General features: G+C 44.0%; 1 protein-coding gene across 5 annotated transcripts in view; it reads left to right on the top strand.

Moving 5' to 3' along the window:
* Positions 1–16,576, top strand: part of LOC127661260 (leucine zipper protein 2) — a 207,122-nt gene that overhangs the window by 145,272 nt on the left and 45,274 nt on the right. For all 5 annotated transcript variants that reach the window (XM_052151887.1, XM_052151886.1, XM_052151885.1 and 2 more), the window contains one exon: positions 11,233–11,295. In XM_052151887.1, the coding sequence (XP_052007847.1) occupies positions 11,233–11,295 (63 nt within the window). The remainder of the gene's footprint in view (positions 1–11,232; positions 11,296–16,576) is intronic.

The following is a 16,576-nucleotide window of genomic DNA, read 5'->3' as shown; positions in this document are numbered from 1 at the left end:
TTTCCGTACCCACTGTATATTAGAATAGAAGCCTTTATTTTGGTCACAAGTTATACATTCATTTTTGCATATATACAGTGAAATGTATTTGTTTTCACTTACCCCATCTAAGCTGGGGTCAGAGTGAAGGGTCAGCCATGATACAGCACCCCTGGATTAGATAGGGTCAGGGGCCTTGCTTAAGGGCCCAACAGTGGCATCTTGGCAGTGCTGGGGCTTGAAGCCCCAACCTTCTTGTTAGTAACCCAGAGCCTTAACCACTGAGCCACGTCATATGTTTGATCTGTAAAATTCTTAATTTTAATTTTAATAAAACTGTTGACTTAGATTTTAAACGTGCTCTATAAATTAAGGTTGACTTGTCTTGACGTCTCAGGGCAGTTCCGAAGTCAAATGTCTACTTTGTGGAGCTAAAAGCGAGTGACATTTTTTCCTGAACAGATGAGGTTAATGGTTAATGTTCTATCAAGATTTAAATCAACAAAACCTACCTCCCTACCCTAAACCTTTAACTTAAACCTAAACGATAGTGTCATAAAAAGAAATTTGTCATGTGAGATAAAAAACACAATTTCTGTCATAAGATAGCATTGTGGAAGGGAACAGATCAAGAAGTAAAGTAAGTGTTTATGAACTGATAATCTGCCATTTTATCCGTGATTTAAGTGATACGCGATACAAGTCATTGCTGTTTTAGTGCCTCTAGTGTTCATTCCACCAGGAAATTGCTGTGTTATGTAAAACAGACCTCATAAAAATTATTTTGCTAAAATTTTGTAATTTTAACATGATTCTATGATCAAGTTCCAAATGCAACTGGGGGATAAATATGACAGTCGTCAAAGACAGTAGAAAGACATCTTAACAAACCAATCGAATTTAACAACATCCTCTCTCACATAATCTCCTCTCTTGATTTCATTCTAGCTAGGAAATAGTTACTTTTTTTGGCTAGATACTTGGACTTTTAATTGAGAAAAATTTCCACTCTGTGTCCATACTTAAACTTAAGTATCATTTCTGAGTACTTTTTACGCCCCTGGTTTGAGGTTATTGCTGCCAAAGGATGATTGGATGCTTATTAAATTCTAGGGTTCACTTACATTTTCCACAGCACTGTACATGTTTAATTGGATGTGTTCAGTAAATACATGAAAGGCTATAATTGTTTGTGTGTTGTTAACTTAAGCACATTGTGTTTGTCTATACTTGTGACTTTGATGAAGACTTGATCACATTTTAAAGACCTGTTAATGCAGAAATGTAGCTAATTTCAAAGGGTTCACATACTTTTTCTTGCCACTGTATATCTATCTATCAATCTAGCGATCTATCTAATTTGAATTATTATTATATTATATTGAATGATCTTTATTTGGGGGTGTTTCTCATTAAATATGTATATGTGTGATTCATTTTATTGATTTATCTGTATATCATGTCATTAATTTGATTACCAATTTGTATTGATTGACAGCCTCTTCTCTGTAAACGAATATTGACATCTTGCGCTTTTTTCATTCTCAACTACATTGATCTTGTTTAAAGAAATTTTAACCTGAAAGCATGTTGAAATCCAAATTGAGAAAATGATTTATTGCTGTGGTTTAGGACTAAATATCAAGATTCCAAGTGGTCCTTTCAGCTGCGTCGGCACTACACCCTCCTCCATGACTTCCGTCTAAAATAATTACGAGGAAAACACTGGAATCCTCATTAAAGTCTTGTCTAATTTAGACATTTATATTTAGGTCAGAAGAGTTATGTTACAATCATTATGGATAACTGTAGGAAGCGCCTTACTAACTCTGGGGGAGATACACAGTTATCAACATGCTGGAACTTTTCTTTTTTCATCTCTGTGTGTGGCTGTGCACAGTACTGTGGGGGCTAGAGGCACAGGTGCTCGTGTTCAGAATGAAAATGAATCACAGAGAATTAGCATTTTACCAGCTCTAGCTTTTCTTATCTGTGAGCAGTTCACCACCAATTGACTCCAATTACTCAGCAAAGCAGATTCACAACACCATATATATTCGCAAGCTGCTTATGCAACAATGTGCCCATTAATTTTTGGGAAATGTTAACATTTTACACCATTGTTGAAATGGCCCAACAAGCAGTGACCTTTTGTTTGCCTGTATGTGCCCCTTTATGATATGCTATCTTTTATATAACTATTATGTAGAGCCGTTGGCATTATCCTGAGTCCCAGCTGTTTTGGTAAGAGAAAGCAAACATCTCGTTATCAGCTTTGTAAATTGCAAATAAATGTTTTTTAAACTGTTGACATTTTAGTCAGTTAATAGAATAGTTCACCCAAAAATCTTAATTTACTCAGCCTCTAGTTGTTCCAAAACCAGTATGATTCCTGTCTTCCATTGAACACAAAAGGAGAAGTTAACTGAATATTGACAATGCACTTTTTCTTACAATGAAAGTAAATGGTGACCAGGGGCGGTTAAGCTACTGATATGATGGAAAGCGTCATAAAAGTAGTCCATTCTTTCCCAAATTAAATTTCAGTCTTTTCCACAAACAAAGTTACTGTATGACTTCAGTAGACCTGAAAAGTAGTGCACATGTTGTGCAGGTAAGTGAGGACCCAAGAGCGAAGTAACTGAAATATGGTTCTTAAATGAAAGTTCTTTGCAGCACAATAATGAACACAGAATCTTCTCCTTGAGAGGTAAAAGTTAACACAAACAACCCGCAGAGAGGGTGACGAATAAAGGAAGCTTCTTCAGAGCTCTTAGTGAGTGTCCCTTAGGCAGCAGCCGGGGGTTGCAGTGTTGCGCCGTCAGGCTGTAGACTTCCCTGGGGTAGACAGGGGTCGAGGCGAGACCATGGGGACCAGACTTCTAGCAGCGCGGGGCGAACTGAACAGAACACTAATATATCCAGATAATTATCAGAGAAAAGAACGTAGTGAGGCGGATGCCGACAGGACTGGACAGCGACAAGTTTAGACAATGGTTTGTTTCAACGTGTGAAACTCAAGTGAGACTCAGACACTCAGAAAGCAGCGAAAGCAGAGAAAAAGTAGAGATCTAATCAGCGGGAAGCGGGAACAGGTGGGAAGGGAATTAACGGAGAATTAAGGGGAGATGAGGAGCAGCTGGAGGAAGAGAGAAAGGGGGAGAAGTAACCTGAAAGGGCCGGCAGAGGGCAAAAGAGTAGAGGGAAAGAACAAGAACAAAACATATAATGACAGGACGAGACAAGACATGACAGTACCCCCCCTCAGCGAGCGCCCCCTGGCGCTCCTGAGGAGGAAACCTGGCGGTTCCGGAGGAAATCATCAATTAGCGAACGGTCCAGCACGTCCCGAGAGGGAACCCAACTTCTCTCCTCGGGACCGTATCCCTCCCAATCAACCAGAAACTGATGACCACGACCCCGGGGACGCATGTCTAGAATCTTGCGGACCCTGTAGATGGGTGTGCCTTCAACAAGAACGGGGGGGGGGAAGAGGGACGAGTGGGAGTGCGAACAGCGGGCTTAACACAAGAGACGTGGAAAACCGGGTGAACACGGCGAAGATAGCGGGGAAGAAGGAGTCACACCGCAACGGGACTAATGACCTGAGAAATACGGAATGGACCGATGAAGCGCGGGGTCAATTTACGAGAGGCGGACTTAAGGGGGAGGTTGAGAGTAGAGAGCCACACCTTTTGGCTGCGACAATATCTAGGACTCTTAGTTCTACGTTTGTTGGCAGCCTTAACAGTCTGGGCCCTAAAACGGCACAGGGCTGACCTGACACCCCATCCAGGTGCGCTCACAGCGTTGGATGAAAGCCTGAGCAGAGGGAACGTCGGAGTAGGCGAGCTGAGACGCGAACAGCGGAGGTTGGTATCCGAGGCTACTCTGAAAGGGGGACAGACCGGTGGTGAATGTTGGAAGGGAGTTATGGGCGTATTCATCCCAGGGAAGGTGCCCAGCCCAGGATGCTGGGTTACGGAAGGAGAGACTGCGCAAGATGCGACCAACAGTCTGATTGGCCCATTTGGCTTGACCGTTAGACTGAGGGTGGAAGCCGGATGAGAGACTGACGGAAGCCCCGATCAAACGACAAAATTCCCTCCAAAATTGAGACGTGAACTGCGGACCCCTGTCCGAAACGATGTCGGAGGGAAGGCCATGAATTCTGAAAACATTCTGATAATTTGCGCCGTCTCCTTGGCGGAGGGGAGCTTAGCGAGGCGAATAAAATGGGCCGCCTTAGAGAAACGATCGATAACCGTGAGAATTACTGTTTTACCTGCCGACGAAGGAAGACCGGTGATGAAGTCTAGGGCAATGTGGGACCACGGTCGCGAGGGGATAGGAAGTGGTCTGAGGAGACCGGCAGGGGGGAGTTACCGGACTTAGTCTGTGCGCAGATGGAGCAAGCCACCACGAAACGACGCGTATCAAGTTCCCGAGTGGGCCACCAAAAGCACTGGCGAATGGAAGCGAGCATGCCCCGAACGCCGGGGTGGCCTGCCAACTTGGCCGAGTGGGCACACTGAAGGCGGCCAGGTGGGGGTGGGAACGAAAAGGAGATGTCTAGGACAGTTGCGTGGCGAAGGAGTGCGAGCAAGCGCTTGTTTAACCTGTCTCTCGATTCCCCAGACCGTCGCCCCGACGACACGACCCTCAGGGAGGATTCCCTCAGGGTCTGTGGGGGCCACTGAAGAAAAGAGGCGCGATAGGGCATCAGGCTTGATGTTCTTAGAGCCCGGGCGGTAGGAGATCACAAACTCGAATCGAGTAAAAAAGAGAGCCCAGCAAGCCTGGCACGCATTAAGTCGTTTGGCGGAGCAAATGTACTCTAGGTTTCTATGGTCAGTCCAAACGATAAACGGAACGGTCGCCCCCTCCAACCACTGTCGCCATTCGCCTAGAGCTAGGCGGATGGCGAGCAGCTCTCGGTTACCCACATCGTAATTATGCTCAGACGGTGACAGGCGATGAGAGAAGAAAGCGCAAGGGTGGACCATGTTGTCAGAGGGAGAGTGCTGGGAAAGAATAGCTCCTACGCCTACTTCGGACACGTCAACCTCGACAATGAACTGTCTAGACAAATCAGGGGTGACAAGGATGGGCGCGGACGTAAAGTGGCTCTTGAGGAGGACCATTTAAAGCACGTCTTGACGGATGTGAGGGCGGTCAGGGGAGAAACCACCTGACTGAAATTGCGGATAAAGCGTCGATAAAAATTGGCGAAGCCGAGAAAACGCTGCAGCTCGACATGTGACTTAGGTGCGGGCCAGTCTATAACGGCTTGGACCTTGGCGGAATCCATCCTAATACCCTCAGCGGAAATGACAGAACCAAGAAAAACTACGGAAGGGGCATGGAAGGTGCACTTCTCTGCCTTAACGTAAAGACGGTTCTCTAATAAACGTTGAAGGACAAGGCGAACATGCAAGACATGAATCTGGAGTGACCGCGAGAAAATCAAAATATCGTCGAGATAAACGAAAACAAAAATGTTCAGCATGTCTCTTAGGACGTCTTTGATCAGCGCCTGAAAGACAGCTGGGGCGTTTACGAGGCCGAACGGAAGGACCCGATATTTAAAGTGCCCTAACGGGGTGTTACACGCCGTCTTCCACTCATCCCCCTCCCTAATGCGTACGAGATGGTAAGCGTTACGCAGATCCAATTTGGTAAAAAACTTGGCCCCCTGCAAGATTTCGAAAGCTGAAGACATAAGAGGGAGCGGGTAACGATTCTTGACTGTTATGTCATTCAGCCCCCGATAATCAATGCATGGGCGCAGGGAACCATCCTTCTTCTTAACAAAAAAAAAACCCCGCCCCGGCGGGAGAAGAGGAGGGAACAATGGTACCGGCGTCGAGCGCAGTAGATAAATAATCTTCGAGAGCCTGACGCACTGGGCCGACAGCAAGTAAAGTCTTCCGCGGGGGGGGGGGGGAGTGGTTCCCGGGAGAAGCTCGATCTTACAATCATATGAACGATGCGGAGGGAGAGAAGCGGCCCGGGACCGACAGAACACCGTCCGCAGATCGTGATAATCCTCCGGCACCCCTGTTAAATCGCCAGGCTCCTCCTGAGAGAGAGAGACAGAGGAAATGGGGGGAATAGCAGACATTAAACATTTCACATGACAAGAGACATTCCAAGAAAGGATGGTATTCTTAGACCAATTAATAGAGGGATTATGTCGAACTAACCAGGGATGGCCTAAAACAATAGGAGCAAACGGTGACTGAAAAATAAAAAAGGAGATGGTCTCGCTGTGATTACCAGAGACAGTGAGGGTCAAGGGTAACGTCTCACGCTGAATCCCGGGGAGAGAACTACCGTCCAAGGTTAACAGGGCCGTGGGCTCCTCTAAAACTGAAAGGGGAATACCATGTTCTCGAGCCCAAGTCTCGTCCATAAAACAGCCCTCCGCCCCAGAGTCAATCAAAGCATTGCAGGTGGCAGAAAAGCCGGTCCAGCGAAGATGGACAAGAAATGTAGAACAGGACCTTGAAGGAGAGGCCAGAGTTGTTGCGCTCACCAGTAGCTCTCCCTTCACTGGCGAGCTCTGGCTTTTACCGGGCAGGAGGTGACGAAGTGAGTAGCAGCGCCGCAGTAGAGACAGAGACGGTGGGTGATTCTTCGCTCCTTCTCCTTGACCGAGATGCGGATGCCTCCCAGTTGCATGGGCTCCGGAAACACGGCGTCGGAGGAGGATGGTAGTGCAGCGGAGAGGGGGGCAACGGAGAGAGCGGAATCAGCCCCACGGACTCGGTGATGAAGGTCGATTCGTTTCTCGATGCGGATGGCAAGTTCTATCGCGGAATCCACTCGGGAGGGAACCTCACGGGAGAGAATCTCATCCTTGACCTCCGCGCAGAGACCCTCCAGAAAGCGGGCGAGTAACGCCGGCTCGTTCCAGTCGCAGGAGGCAGCAAGAGTCCGAAATTCAATCTGTGATGGACCTCTTACCCTGACGTAATGAGGACAGGACTCGGGAGGCCTCTTCACCAAAAACAGAGCGGTCAAAAACCTGTATCATCTCCTCCTTAAAGTCCTGATATCGGTTAATACAATCAGCCTCCGCCTCCCAGATGGTCGTACCCCATTCACGAGCCCGTCCAGAGAGGAGGGATAAAACTTATGCGACACGAGCCCTGCTCAGGGAGTAAGTGGTGGGCTGGAGAGAGAAAACAACATCGCATTGGGTGAGAAACGCGCGGCACTCCGTGGGCTCACCAGCATAGCAAGGCGGGTTGTTGATCCTGGGTTCAGGAGGCACGGGAGTCCTGGGGGCGGCCGGAGGATCGAGGCGAAGAGCATGAATCTGTCCGGTGAGATCGGAGACTTGAGCAGCCAGGGCCTCGATGGCATGTCGCGCAGCAGATAACTCCCCCTCGTGTCTGCCTAACATTGCCCCCTGGAGCTCGACAGCTGGCTGAAGAGGATTCGGGACCGCTGGGTCCATCTTGGTCTGAGTCTACTGTTGTGCAGGTAAGTGAGGACCCAAGAGCGATGTAACTGAAATATGGTTCTTTAATGAAAGTTCTTTGCAGCACAATAATGAACACAGAATCTTCTCCTTGAGAGGTAAAAGTTAACACAAACAACCCGCAGAGAGGGTGACGAATAAAGGAAGCTTCTTCAGAGCTCTTAGCGAGTGTCCCTTAGGCAGCAGCCGGGGGTTGCAGTGTTGCGCCGTCAGGCTGTAGACTTCCCTGGGGTAGACAGGGGTCGAGGCGAGACCGTGGGGACCAGACTTCTAGCAGCGCGGGGCGAACTGAACAGAACACAAATATATCTAGATAATTTATCAGAGAATAGAACGTAGTGAGGCGGATGCCAACAGGACAGGACTGGACAGCGACAAGTTTAGACAACGGTTTGTTTCAACGTGTGAAACTCAAGTGAGACTCAGACAACGAAAGCAGCGAAAGCAGAGAAAGAAGTAGAGATCTAATCAGCGGGAAGCGGGAACAGGTGGGAAGGGAATTAACGGAGAATTAAGGGGAGATGAGGAGCAGCTGGAGGAAGAGAGAAAGGGGGAGAAGTAACCATTCACTTTCATTCAGTGTTGAGTGTAATCCTATTACAAAGTAAATAGTTGTTGTAATTTAATTACACTTTAGTCAAAAAGTAGTGTACTGTTACATTTAAAATTCTTTAAATCAGATTGTAGCTCGTAACTTTCAAATATTTTAATTACTTTTAAGTACATAATAGGGTTATACTGTTAATATATTATTTATATAGAATATATTAATTATAGCCCCATAACGAGTCATTATGAGGGAGATACTGTATGTGAGGTGCTGAGTGTAAGACTTCTGTGTAACAATGAGCAAGAAAGAAATATAGACATTATTTTGAATTTGTTGTGTGTAAATGTGTTTTAGAAAGTAACCTAGAGGTAAAGTAATTAGTATTGTTATTACTAATTACTTAATTGGAAAAAAGTAAAGTAATCTGATTAAAATTTTTAGAGAAATAATTAGTAATTTGCAGTGGATTACTATTTTTAAGTAACTTAACCAACACTACTTTCATTGTCTGAACATGCTGAATAACATCTCTTAGTGTGGTCTAAGAAATAAATAAATTCCCACAGGTTTTGAACATCATTCAAAATCATTTTGAACAAACGTCATGGTTACTGTTGTAACCTCCATTCCCTGATGGAGGGAACAAGACGTTGTGTCAAATGTAGTGACACAAGGGGTCTTACTTAAGAGCCTTGCGTACCTCTGAACTTGAGAAAAGGCTAATGAGAAATTGGCAGACAGAATTTGTATGTCCCGCAACCGGACATACGGGTATAAAGGGAAGAGGGCGTGCGTCTGTCAGTCAGGTATTTGCACCGAGGAGCCGAGAATAAGGTACGGCCATTTACAGTTGTAGGTCTAGTGTTGTTGCAAGGGGGACACAATGTCTCGTTCCCTCCATCAGGGAACGGAGGTTACAACAGTAACCATGACGTTCCCCTTCTGTCACTCACTCGACGTTGTCCCATTTCAAAACGCCATGCACTAGACCGTGTTACGTGAACTGCTGACACAGGTGCAAGCAAGCTATTGCGTGCTAGAAGTAACTGTATCGGCCACATGTAACCCTCCCCAACGCCCCCAGAAAAAGGTGTCATATACAGACCTTAGGCACCCCTAAAGGGGGGAACAGGTGACATGACTATCATGGGAGCAAGCCGACCAGCCGCAGCCTTTTCTCTCTCTATGTTTCTCGTCATAGAGCATAAAGCGGCTGGGGCTATCTTAATGCTATGAAATGCGTTGGGGAAGGCGAAGGCTGTTGTGGTCCAACCTCATGCTCACGGCAGCCTGGAAAAGCATGTCTTCTGCGTCAGATGCCTGAACGCTCTCCGATGCAGCGGCAACGTCATCATCCAACTCAGGGGGCTCAAGGGAGACTTGCCTCGAGTCCGGATGGAAGCGAGCGAGCGTGCCGGGGGTCAGGTTGTTTGTGGGGACGTACCAGCAAAACCAAGCCCGCTGCCATCCCCAAATCACCTCCATCACCAGCCGGGTCATTCTCAATCCCGTGGGAAGGAGGAGCGACACGGGGGGGGGCAACTGAAGTGGCATTCACTTTGAGAAATGAAAGCCGCGACTGCAACGTTGCCATGGTCATATTCTCGCAGTGAGTAAATTAACTATTTACAAATGCTGCGTTAGTGTGATCGCTGCCCAGGCACACAAGGCAGTGTCTATGACAGTCAGTCTTGAAGAGAAGTCGACTGCATCCAGGAACTACACAGGAGCGGAAGGGCATCTTTAATCCTGACAAGGATAACGGCAGCTGGGTATTGCTCTTTTGCGAGTGAAAATAAACTCTTTTAGAGGGAAAATACTCTCTTTTAGAAGTGTGCACTCTTTTAACAGAAGCTTTGTCGAAGCACCCAGGGGCGTGGACTGCACAGCGTGCAGAGAGGTAGAAAGCCGCTGGTAACGCGCCGTAGATCCAACAGCAATGCTCTGCTATATAGGTGAGTGGAGCAATAGTGAGATTCAGCTTGCTGCTGCACAACCGCTCGGCTCCGAAGAAAAAATCAGACTGACAGACGCACGCCCGATTCCCTTTATACCCGTGTGTCCGGGGGCGGGACATGCAAATTCTGTCTGCAAATTTCTCATTGGCCTTTTCTCAAGTTTAGAGGTACGCAAGGCTCTCAAGAAAGAACCATTGTGTCACTTCAGTTGACACAATGTCGAGTGAGTGACAGAAGGGGAACTGTAAAATATTTAACACAAATAAATATCACTTCTACATCCCATTAATTAATACATTATATTATTTAATTATACAAGATTAATTTTAGGACATGAATGATATAATTGAAGCACATTTGATATAAAGCCTTTCTACTCTGAAATGAAGCATGATTAATGAGGACATTCCTATTTTCAGGATGCCCAGGCCTATAGTTTGCAAACTTGTAGTATGCAACCAGGAAATGAGAAATAATACTTCACCAAATATTTTTGGATTGACTGCAGTATATCAACATGTGAACTCAGACTGAATTCAATTAAAGTGCTAATCAGAATGAATACACCCACAGGAACACTGCTGTATTTTCTGGAAAAGCGCATAGCTGCTCGACCTCAGCATTTAGATTTAGATTTTTCCACAGTGTCTGTGATGGCTGGAGGCAGGAGAGAGAGCGTGAGAGTTGAGGTAGTTTGACATTCAGGGCTGAGCTGAATGAATAAGGAATAGAGAGCAATAGTGGAACGTTCTATTTGAATGGCGTTGCGGTTTACCCATAGGGCTGTAAACACTTCTGATTCTTTTCTGCCTGTTTGTACGGCACTCTGGATTGTTTTGTTAAACCTTCACTCCCACATTCATAGTCTATATACACTCAAGTTGAATTAATTTTTATGGTTCTCTTTTCATTTGTATATTAACAAGAGATCGCTCACTGGGATTAAGGTGATTGAGATTAACATTTCAGTTACTTTATGCACATCAAATGTACAGCATGATCTGATTTAATCTTTGTATTTGTAATTCTTCTTGATATTCAGCTTCTTCCACAGTTAATGTGTTGTTGTAATTGTGTATATACAGTATATTTATTAGCATGCTCCATTCTTTAAAGTAGATATAAATCATGCACAATGTATTTTTTCTACCTACAGTAAATACCCACTGTGGCAGTAATATGCAAGATATACAGTATAGTGTAGTACAGTATATATATTTATATGTATTTTTTTTTTCTATTTTCATTTCATGCAGATCAAGTTCTTAAAAATGGAGATGGAAAAGAAGACCAAAATCATTAAAGACCTGCAGCAAGAGGTACTGAATGCAAATATTTTGTCAGTTTACATTTTTTATAAGAGTAAGGGCATATTATTAATGTATTAATTTTGCATATAGCCTATGGTGTCATCATTTTAGACTCAGAACCTAAAAGTAACATACTAGTTAATATCATAAAGTTGAAAACAGTGCATTACAATAATCTAGGCAAGATTAACCTGTCTCACCTTCTAAATGTTCCTTAACTGATAAAAACAAGACTGAACTAACTTCCTTACTTGATATTTAAAAAAATGTATTTGTGTCACCACCTGCTGAATATTCGGGACCACTTGATTAAATGCTGTCTCAATCTGATTCTTTTTTTTAACCACATCCGATTTTGACAACATCTGTTTTATCTGAATTTAACTGCAGACAATTACATGCCATCCAATTTTTTATATCTAATATACACTCTTAAAGAAAAAAAAATTGGCCCTAACAGGGATCCTTGCATAACACCACAATTTATTGGTAAAGAGGAGGACATGTCATCTCCAACATACACTACAAATTTCCGATTTGACAAACCAACCAGTCAAAAGCCACCATAGATATTCACACCTATCTCTCTAATGCAGGGGTGCCCACACTTTTTTGTGTGATGATCTACTTTTAAATGACCAACTCAATAAGATCTACCAACTAAAAAAACACAGTTTCTTTTAAAATAAGAAAATACTTGTTGGGACTACTGCATGTATCCCTACATGGATTCATTTTCTAATTAATAAAAAAATATATAATAATGTTCAATGTTGATATCATTCAGTTTTAAAACTAAACCCAAAACACCTACAATAGCCAGGGCATTTACATTATTCTGATGACTTGCATTGAATGGAATCAGACAGTTTTGCCTAATCCGGGCAGTAGTATTGCAATTTCATGCTCTGTTCTCAGAAGTCCTTGGAAGGCACGTATGCGCAAATCTAGTTGTCATGGCAACTGAATAAACAAAACCTCGCCTGGTCAATATTTACTCGTCAAGTGCAAGTCAGACAGAAACTAAAAGAAGGAAAGACATTATATTTATTTTTATTAAAATTTAACGAAAGTACATTTAAATTTTGTGCGGTCTACCAGCATTGCCTTTGCGATCGACTGGTAGATCGCGATCGACGTATTGGGCACCCCTGCTCTAATGTATCATTTAAAACTGAATGATCAGCTGTATCAAACACTGCATTTAAATCATGCAACACTAAAATGAAGCACTTTCCAGCATCTTCCAACATCAATAAGTCACTGGTAACCCTAAGAAGGGCAGTTTCTTTCTGAGATTTTCTCTACAACCTGACCCAACAGTTGGTTCATTACTGTTTTCTCTATCATCTTTGAGATGAAAGGTAATTTTGATATTGGATTATAGTTATTCTAATGAAGGCTTCATTAGAATAACTATAATAAATATAATATAATAATATAATAAATCTAATGAAGGCTTCTACAGTGGTTGAACTATCGCAGTCTTTATCTCATCTAGGACATATCCTTACACAAGCTAACTATTTTCTATAGACAACAAAGAAGGGCCTAAAGTAACAATAACTTCCTTGAAAAGTCTTAAAGGTACAACTTGATGGTTTCAACAGTTGTACAATTTAATAAAGATCCTGCTCTGAAATAGGAGAGAAAGAATCCAACAAACTCTCTCTACAAACCGATTTTTCCACGCATGGTAGCGGAGCAATAATTGATGGCCTTATGTTAGAGGCCTTATTAACAAAAAAAGATAAAAATGTGTTACATTCTATCAGACAGAATGCAGCACTAGACACAGGGTTGATCAGATTATTAATTGTATTGAATAGAAACCTAGTGTGGTTGGGCGGAGGGCGGGGCCGGGCCGTGATTCCGCACACCTGGCCTCTAATCAGGCTAATCAAGCCTCAGAGAGGGTTAAAGGCAGACTGAAATCTGTGACAGAAAGAGAGATTTACAACGTCTGCCTCCAATCCACCTGGGGAGGTGAGACTGTCGTCTATTAGAAGGTGGAGGAGTGGCCAAGGACCAAGCTACGGTGTCGAGTAAATGTTTTTTTTTCTCTCTCTCCTCTCTCTCTCCCACTGCTGCTCCGTAATGGCATTTCCCTCTCTTTTTAAAAATGTTTTGTTAATTTGGCACGATTGCCATAAAGGCATGTAGGTGCCACATTATTTTGGTTTCCCTCCCCTTGTCCCCTCCCTCATCCAGGTAGATGGGGATGACCTGCCGGCAGATGCGGTGGAAGGGACACCCCTCCCCAGGGAAAGGGGGGGGGTGTACATCATGCCAGGGGCTTCCCGGCCTGAGAGAACGAGGGAGGACTGTGGCAAGGAGGAGGGCGGCTGTCCGACACCTGTGTGTGTGTGTGTGTGTGTGTGTTTGTCTTTTTTGCTAAGTTTGTAATTAAACTATTATTTATATTGTCAAGCCGGTTCTCGCCTCCTCCTTTCCATTAATCCCTTTACACCTAGCATTATGGCAGTTATCTGTTATTAGAAATATGCAGAGACATCTCTAAGTAAGCCATTTATTGGTTGGTTTCCTCAAAAAGTGTTAACACTGTGTCTCTGTAACTCTGTTAAAACATCCCGACCAGCCCAACACAGCAACTTTGGCTCAACCAATGGTATGAATTTGGGGCAGGAGTAGTTTTTGACCAACCCATGGCGAACAGGAGGAGTTTTTAAAGAGCTTGTTTTTGCAGTTCCATTTGTTGATGCTTCTGTTGCAGTATTTAGATAGCTTTAAATAATGCACTGATGTGTGATGGAAATCTTTTAATTGGCATTTGAATGCTTTCATTCATCAAGGAAGAGAACAGCCAGTGCAGTTGTTTTTTGCCCACAGCTGGTCAAAAATGATTTGAGAAAATATAAAAAGAGCATAATACGTTGTCACAATGGAGATTTATGTTATGACTATGTAACCAGTCCTGCTCAACCAGCTCCGAGTGGGATTTGATCCAACTTCAGCCGGCATGGGAGGCGGGCACCCTAACGAGGAGGATAAAGGTTACAACCTCTAGCGTTATTTGCTAGTGCACCTCTTGATGCTAGGGGAGTGAGGTTTACACACTGCACAGCTACCAACCACCTGGCTACCGTTACACTCACCCCCCTAAACCTCACTTCCATCCGGGTCACAGCACCACTGTTACCGGTCAACATAAATAGGTAATGACAGCATAATAATTGTTCAGTTTGTTAAAGCACTGATTATATGACTTACAATGGCTTCAATCAACTTTAAGTAAATTTTACCAAACAACTTAGCTTCTGATTTTTACTAAATAGAAAAACACACACATTTTTTGTGTAACATTGATGGTTGCATAATATTCAGATCTGAATTGTCATAGCTGTTCTTTGGAGTAATTTGCCCCTTACATTTACATTTATTCATTTGGCAGACGCTTTTATCCAAAGCGACTTACAAAAGAGGAATACATTGTAAGCGAATCATCTTAAGGAGACAGTAATATGAAAAGTGCTGTATTACTAATTTTCACTAGCATCAGAATATTAGTATTCATGACAGATTAAAATGCAACAAGATTTTATTTTGTATCTTTAAATGTAGTGAATTTATTTTGCTATTTTTTTGAAGACAGCAAGTGAGTCAGCTTCACGGATGGAGTTGGAAAGTTCATTCCACCAATATGGTACGATGAAACCGAAAGTCCGGGAAAGTGTTTCTGTGACTCTTTGTGTTGGTACAACAAGGAGCCATTCCTTAGCCGACTGCACGCTTCTGGTGGAAACGCAGCTCTGCAGAAATGATTTTAGGTATGCTGGAGCAGACCCAGTGACTGTTCTGTTTACCAGCATCAGAGCCTTGAATTTGATATGTGCATCAACTGGCAGCCAGTGAAGTGAGACAAGGAGTGGCGCTCTCTTTGGTTCATTAAAGACCAGATGTGCTGTTGCATTCTGGATCATTTGCAGGGGTCTAATTCTGAATGCAGGGAGGCCTGCAATGAGAGCGTTACAGTAGTCCAGTCTAGTTATGACAAGTGACTGAAAAAAAGTTGTATGGCATGTTCAGAGAGGAAGGGTCTTATCTTCCTGGTATTGTAGAGTTTACATCTTTTACATCTTTGAGATGTGGTCTGTGAAACTTTGCTGGTCATCGATGGTTACCCCTAGATTTCTGACCGTTTTGGAAGACGTTACTGTTGTTGAACCCAGCTGCATGGTGATGGAAAGACAAGGAGTTTAGTCTTGTCTGGGTTAGGTTGCAGGTGGTGTTCCTTCAAAAAGGCAGAGATTCGAGCAGTCGTTGGGCTAGAAAGACAAATAGAGCTGTGTGTCATCGACATAGCAGTGGTAAGAGAAACCATGTGCCAGAATGATGGGTCCCAGTGATGTTGTGTATATAGAGAAGAGAAGTGTCCCAAATACTGAGCACTGAGGTACCCCAGTAAGTAGCTGATGTGACTTGGACACCTCACCTCTCCAGGCTACCTTGAAGGACCTACCTGAGAGATAGGAATTAAAACTGTCAAGCACAGTTCCTGTGATGCACAGAGTAGAGAGGGTGGGAAGTGGGATCTGATGGTTGACTGTGTCAAAGGCTGCAGAAAGGTCCAGTAGAATCAGGACGGATGATCTGGATCCAGCTTTCTCATGGACAGACAGCAGGGCAGTCTTGGTGGAGTCACTTTTGAAGCCTGACTGATTGTCATCCAGCAGTTCTGTGAGAGATAGGCAGAGATTTACAACTGCCCTTTCAAGTGTTTTTGCCATGAATGAGATGAAAGAGACTAGTCTGTAGTTTTCTACTTGTGTGGGGTTAAGTGCAGGTTTTTTCAGCAGCTGGGTTACTCGAGCCTGCTTAAATGTAGTGGGAAAAATGCCTATAAGTCGAGATGTGTTAATTATGTGTATGAGTGCGGGTAGGATGGACGGAGAGATGGCCTGGAGAAGGTGGGAAGGAATGGGGTCAAGAGAACAGGTTGTGGGGTGGTTGGAGAGGAGCTTAGAGACCTCAGTGTCAGTTAGAGGAGAGAACAAAGAGAGAGAAGAGCTGCATACAGGAGGTGGGGTTTAACAGGGTGTGGTGCTGAGAATGTATTAATGATGGCTGTAACCTTATTAGTAAAAATTGTGGCAAGACCTTTGCTGTCAGTTATGTGACAGGCGGTCAGCAAGGACAGAGAAGTGTGTTGTTTTTGCAGATTTAACATTAATCTGAAAAAGTTGCAAGCAGAGTCTTGATACTTATCCAGATCTGCTGGATCTTTAGATTTGAGTTGCTGTAGTGCTTAGTCTTTCCAAGTCAAACGAGG

This window comes from Xyrauchen texanus, chromosome 21 (genome assembly GCF_025860055.1).
Source record: "Xyrauchen texanus isolate HMW12.3.18 chromosome 21, RBS_HiC_50CHRs, whole genome shotgun sequence".
Lineage (NCBI taxonomy): Eukaryota > Metazoa > Chordata > Actinopteri > Cypriniformes > Catostomidae > Xyrauchen > Xyrauchen texanus.
This window is presented reverse-complemented; position numbering and strand designations above follow the sequence as displayed.